Below are 6,652 nucleotides of genomic sequence, written 5' to 3'. Positions count from 1 at the left end.
GAAGGAAGCCGACTTGAGAAATGTAGGATGGTAAAGCCTGGACCCTTTCTTTCTTCGACTTTATGCAACTTCTCTTCCCACTCTGCTCACAAGTTCTGCAGTATCTGAACCAGGCAGATGAGGGTCCTTGCCTTAGACCACTTTAGAAACATAGTCAGGGGCACTACTTCTTTATCATTATTATTTAACCTGCAAGAACAGCGGCATAGACAAAAAGACAGATTGTTTAACTTGGTACTGGTGCAGTGCGCTTTTGCACCAAGTAGAGTGAAAACATCTGCACCACGTGACCTATATCAAAATTGCATTTTATTCTATAGTGCAAAGTTATGCAAGCTGGGCAATGATATATTGGCTAATATAAGGTGTGGTAATGTAACTGTTAGAGCACAGATTCAAGATGTCTGTGCCCTGGCTAAGCTTTACCAAGCACGTATACTTCATATTATCTTTCTACAATAGTTTCTCAAAAGCCCTCCGCACGAACAACGCTTCATCTCCTAAACACGTGGTACCTATAAAAAAGAATTATGCAAGGCGAAAAAAGGTATTTACGTTATGTGAGGTTCAATTCTAACAAAGGCAAACAGATAATTAAGAAAAATATTTCAATAACTTTATTAGGGTGCAAAAAGACCAATGATTGAGCAATCAAACAGTTAACCATCATCAGACGCGCCATCTTTTTCAATTTCCTATTTTTTTCGCCCCTAGGTCTACTTTGAAATTCTGTACTAAGCATGTTCTTTACTACCCCTTCGCTCAATAAGTCCTAGGCAAACCCGACGTTTATTCTGCCTACTCTGCTCCAGTTTGGGAGTCAGTTTGCTTGGCACTATATACAAAACATAACTTTATTTGCCATCCTGAAGGTCTCTTTGAAACCTTTGCAACTCCCTTCCCCACAGTTCTCACTGCAGCATTCTGGTCTGCCTGGATTCTTAGATCAGCCTTCTTCCTACGTCAGTACTGCCAGTGTTTTGTTCTATTCTGGTCTTACTCGAACCATGTGCTGAACAAGGTATTTCATTGGGTTTCGACCCACTATAATGAAGAAAGGTCTGTTTCTTAAAGTGCACTGGGAATGTTATAGTCTAAACGAACATATAAGCGACGTGGTGGCCAGGAATACACATCTGATAATTGAGTACACACGTATAGCAGATTACTTTACATGAGGGAAAATGTTAAAAGTACTTTGTATCCAGACAAAAGAACACCAATACATCATAAATTAAATAACCAGTTTCTTTGGTAAGCTTGTCAGCACTTGGATTGCAGCTCACACACAGTGTACAAATGCTTTAGGGTGCTATATAAATGCTTGTTTGTCAGATGATGACTTACGTTAGACGTAATACCCACTAGTACATATTTAATCCATGTGAAACCTATTTTTGTAATGGAGGAAGTAGACTGGTGCATGCCCAAGAGCTGAGAAGACAAAAACAATATTCCCAGGTGGGGATGTTCGAGACAACTGCTGCACCTAATAACATCAGGGCTCGTATTGAGGTCACAAGACAATAGGCCCTCAGAAGCTTAAACATGGCAGCGTGCTCCCGCCCTATCCACAGCCACCAAACCGGAGACCTTGTTCACGTTTTACTTGTGCCTTGTGGAAGTGTCTTCAATTTGATCGTTGTGCAAACTTTGTTCAAAGCATATGATGATGTACTTGGATAGCGCTTGGATTGTCGCTGAATCATGCAGTCCAATAACATGGAGTAAAATGTTTATTGATTAAGCAGAATTAAAATGGGCAGTATGATCATGTGGGCTTCATGGGCAGATATCAAAATGTGAATTGATCCTCTGTTAGATACAATCTAATTTAAATGTAAAACTTCTGTGACAGAAGTGCATGCTGAAAAGCCATGCATCAGTCTGATCCATGTCACATGAGAGAGCATTTGCCTTTCAGTTTGTCTTTCTTCTTCTGCTGCTTGGATTTCTTGCCATCTATCTGCAGGCTGACTGCTCGCCTCTTCTCGAGGTTCAAAAGTTCTTGGAAGAGCTCCTGGACATTATAGTTCGTTTTTGCCGAGGTCTCCATGAAAGAGCACTTCCACTTGGTGGCAAGGGCCTCCCCGACACTGGCCTCAACCACCCTCTGGGGGTCATCGCTTTTGTTGCCCACCAGCATGATGGGAATGTTCTGGATGTCCCCCTTGATCTGGCAGATCTGCTCGTATATGGGCTGCAGCTCCTCCATGGACTGCTTGCTGTTGACGGAGTAGACCAGGATGAAGGCATGGCCTTTGGAGATGGACAGCCTCTGCATGGCCGGGAACTGGTGGCTCCCCGTTGTATCTGTGATCTGAAGTGTGCAGATGTTTTTATCGCAGCTGATGACCTGCCTGTAGGTATCTTCTATTGTGGGGATGTAGGTCTCCCTAAAAGTTCCCCTCACAAAGCGAAGTACCAGGGAGCTTTTGCCAACCCCAGCAGCTCCAAAGACCACCACCCGGTAATCATTGCTCTGCTCTGGCATGATGCAGGTTTAGAACTTGCTCCCAGATGACGAAAACAGGAATGAAGAAAGATACCTCAAATTTACATTCCCAGAAGTGCAGAATACCTGTTGACAAAATAAAACCAATGAATAACATGGTGCATATATGATTCAATGCAATGTACAAATGCTTTAAAATTCCAAATGCTACATCAGAGCAAACAGATGTTCAAAACCTATGGTCAAATACAAAAGGAGGAATGCTCCTTGGTGAACAGTCTTGTACAGCGTTGTTTTAAGGAATTAGGGGACCCTGGACAAGACAATTTAGGAGCCCACATCTGCAACAATTGCCCAGTTTTGGCTCATTCAAACCCCATGATGCCAATCAAAACTGAATAATACATTAAATCTTAAGTTGGAGAAATAGACAGATTGGAGTTAGTTAGTTAATTCTCTTTCCCAGAAGCACCCTGGGACGTGGATGCCCTGATAATTGCCCACTTTGCCCAAGCCTTAAAAATTCTCTGGTTTTACATTCAACAACTTTATTCCATCCTGATTTATTGGTTACAGGTCACGCCGAATATTCTTAGCTAAAACGTCAGAACAGCACAACTGTGACACACATTCATGGGGCCAAATGGGGAAGCATTTAAAATTCCACGAGTTGGACAACTGCAAAACATATGCCTTAAAATACAGTGTCTCGTTCAATACCTCCTTCGGAAAACATCCATACCTGAGAACACGCAAAGAATAAAGGAGACTACAAACACCAGAAAAGCAAGACAAAACCAGGATTGGTTGAGCTACTCATCCCAGACTTCAACTCACTGCTGTCCACTGGCTTGACATCACGTGACCGGCCGTCAGCCAGCCCAGGCGGTTAAGCCAGCAGTGAGCATGATGGGACCTGTAGGTCCACACTACTAAGAAAACCGAAACTACAAGTCCCAGAATGCAGACTGGTGCTGGATGAACACGACCCAAACAGTGCTTTGCTTTTTCCGTTATCATTATGTGCTCTAAGCTCCCAGCACATAAACAGCCGTTGGCTAAGTAAAGGGGCATGCGGAAAGTGAGGGGTGCTACCAGGCAGCTATGGCATTTGTGCCAAATATACCCACCTAAAAGCCTCCAGAACGGTGATCTCATAACACCCTCAGCTGCAGCACCAAACACACACTAACTAACGGATTCTTCTTCTGGTGAACTGAAATAACAGGTCCTGCGTCTCCCCTCCCCCACCTCCTTCCTCCAGTGCTTGGGACTTCAGGGACAAAATTCCCTCATGAACAGTTTACCCTACCTCTCCACCTTCCTTAGTTTCGGATGAACTGCCCACCCTGCCCCCACTGGTTTCCATGCCACAGCGCATCGCGTGATCTCCTGGTACATCATCCTCCTGTGCCTTGCTTTCCCCACACCTCTTTTAAATAAAAGTACAGGAGGGGTGAAACACAGACCCAGCCCTGACCTACGCCCTGGAGCATACAAAATGGGGTAGGACTAGCAGTGCACGATGCACCTGACAAGTTTCCCTGCATACCTCGGTTCGACGCGGGCAAATGACTCGGCCCCGCTCCCCAGCCACCACCGGTCCACTTGCCTGCTCTCCGAGAAGCGGCTAACACCAAGGCTCGCCGCCCTGCAGCCGCCGCCGCTCCTCCTTATACCCGAGCCCCATCAGTCAGCGCCCGCTACGCCAAGGGGGGCGCGAGCCCGTGACGAGGGGGAGGCGGGAGCTCGTCACTCCTCGTCCGCGCTCTAATCCTGGGCTTTCTCCGACTCACACCCACGCCGAGGCTCGGGCGGGGCCGGCCGCTGCATCCCAAGCAGCGCGGCTCGGCGCTCATACAGATGATGATGCAGCTGATAGGACTCCCTCTCTCGCCGCTGCTCAGACTAGGAGGGATGCTGTTTACTTCCGATTCCTCGCTCCACCCCCACCAGCGACTTCCTAATCAGCAGGCAGAGGGATGCACGAACACCTCGCGCTCCTGAGACACCGTTTCCCGGGCGTGCAGGGCCACCGGGGAAAGCAGTACTCCAGCTTGTGTCATTGCACTGCACGTAATGTGCAGTTGTTTTTACATGTGACGTTTTTTTTTCACTGAACAATATTAGCACTTTCCCAAAAATAAACAGGATCTCTCCTCTTCAGTTCCCACACGGAAATGATTAGAAAATAATATAATTTAAAATGACACTTAGCGCAAATTTTTGTTTTAGGAATGGGGAACAGGTGTATCACGGTTGATGCAATCCATATGTAATACTTTGTAAATATGTACTGTTTTAAATAGATGCTGCACAGTATATGCTGGAGGTGAGCGACCAACACCCTCCGCCACAGTGAGGAAAGGAAAATGATTGCACTAGCACGCATCAGTGGTTCGTGAGCCGCAACCATTCATCAAAGCTGTAACCAGTAAACCGGCTGCTCCCGGCTAGTGCGGGATATGGCAAGCCACTGCCAGCGGCCTCATCACCTGAAAATAGGACATTGTTTCTATTCCTGGGCCAGGCTTCGGTCAGATTCCAACCACTGTCGCAGCACTCTTTCCGTTACAGTGGAGGGCGAGAGGAGGAGGCCGCGAGCCGGGGACCAGGAGATGAGATAGTAGCATCAGACAGAGAGCGGGCAGACGCTCCCGCCTCCAGCAGGGGGCAGTGCGAGGCAGAGACTCGCATCACCGTGGCGTCACTGGAGCGTGCTCCCGGAGGCTGCGACGGTACCGGGCGCAGAGCTGCACGTGACCGCAGCCTGCCTGCAGGAAGGGCAGTCCGGCCGTTCCCTCACCCATTTGGGAAGTGGGAAGGACCGTTCGCCCGCTGTGTCTCACCAGAAATGTCGACACTGTCCCAGTACAAAGAATTATTAGGAATGGTGAGGAGTGGGGCTGTGAGTGATGCTGAAGCGTAGCCTAACACTCTTTCCACGTGTCTTAATAATCAAGGGTGACCTGTGGATACTGGGGAGGGCAACGGGTTTGTCCGCTTAGGATGGCTGATAACCTGGTCTATTTTTGGAGCGGTCAAAAAATCCATGCGTCGGCGTTTATAACGTCCCTACTTACTGTGTGATCCCAGAAATTATGAAGAGGATACCATGCCCATCCTTTCAGCATCCATGCATTGCTAATGACACTATATTATCACCTGTTCTTGGAGAACAATGACGTTTCCTCTACAAAGCCGCCACTTACCTTGCTCCGGCTGAAGTGTGCGCGGAGGCTGCTGTCGGCAGAAATACAAATCCCCCTGTAGTAGTTTCCCCGTATAGAAAATCAGAATGGGGTCGGTACCACTCCAGCGGCGGGGGGCAGAATATGATCTAAAGCAAGAAATGTACAAGGAGAGACCAGGTGAGTTCCTCACAGAAATGTTCCCAGCGCCTAAATCCTGAGTGAGGTCGCTCGTGCCCTGTCCCCCGTGAAAATCTGTGCCTCTTCGAGTGATGCAAGCACAATAATATATTCCTAACCTCCACCCTGCCTTTCATTCATTTTTTATGCTCTTGGAACATCCCATTCATGTAGCACGAGTGGAATGATAATGTTAAGGGAGTCGTGTTTTTATGGCTCCCCAGCCTGGAGAGGGAGGAGGGAGTGGGGGGTAAGAATGACTGCAGCAGGCCTCTATGTGTGCAATGTGCACTCTGCGGTTGGCAGCAGGGAATTATTTCTGCACTATAAATGGTAATGCGTGACCCTCACACCAGACCGAGCTGAACTAAACTGTGATCCATGCTCCACACAATGGCATTAGTATGCCTAATCACATCAGTAAACCAGCGCCGTATGGTGTGAACGGATTTCCCGGTATCACCGACACATGCGCGCGGTAAAAAGTTACCGCTGCAGAACGAAGCAAGATTTGCCAGAGAAAAGTCGTGCACCTATTCCGCACACGTCCGCTGCCCACACTGCACAGAAATCAATCCGCTCCCATCTATGCGAGTGGGATAACTAGCGGCGCACGTGGGCGTTGTGCATCTTTGAAAAGCCCGAACGCTGTAAAATGCCTGCACACGTCCGTGCCCACACTTTCCAATTAGAGTCTGAAAATACCTTTAATAGGTTGCCAATATTCTGATGGGGAAAGGACAAAATAAACGTGTGGGCAGGTAGTGGGATGCGAAAACTCCCCTTTCTGGCTCCCTGAGCATTCAGCTTGGCTATGAAGAACGAC

General features: G+C 47.7%; 1 protein-coding gene across 6 annotated transcripts in view; it reads right to left on the bottom strand.

The window, feature by feature from the left end:
• Positions 1-594: 594 nt before the first annotated feature.
• Positions 595-6,652, bottom strand: part of LOC146834776 (GTP-binding protein Di-Ras2-like) — a 70,348-nt gene continuing 64,290 nt past the window's right edge. The window contains exons 1-2 of one of the 6 annotated variants that reach the window (XM_085602305.1): positions 5,668-5,743; positions 595-2,581 (exon numbers count right to left, since the gene is read on the bottom strand). In XM_085602305.1, coding sequence (XP_085458431.1) covers positions 1,898-2,494 — 597 coding nt within the window. In that variant the 5' untranslated portion in view covers positions 2,495-2,581; positions 5,668-5,743 and the 3' untranslated portion in view covers positions 595-1,897. Of the gene's footprint in view, positions 2,582-3,767; positions 3,790-4,007; positions 4,489-4,950; positions 4,971-5,667; positions 5,744-6,652 lie in introns of those variants that run through there. The other 5 variants (XM_085602308.1, XM_085602304.1, XM_085602303.1 and 2 more) reach the window with 5 other exon arrangements.

Source organism: Triturus cristatus, chromosome 4_2, assembly GCF_964204655.1.
Source record: "Triturus cristatus chromosome 4_2, aTriCri1.1, whole genome shotgun sequence".
NCBI lineage: Eukaryota > Metazoa > Chordata > Amphibia > Caudata > Salamandridae > Triturus > Triturus cristatus.
The sequence above is the reverse complement of the archived record's forward strand: the minus strand, read 5'-3'. Positions and strand labels throughout refer to the sequence as shown.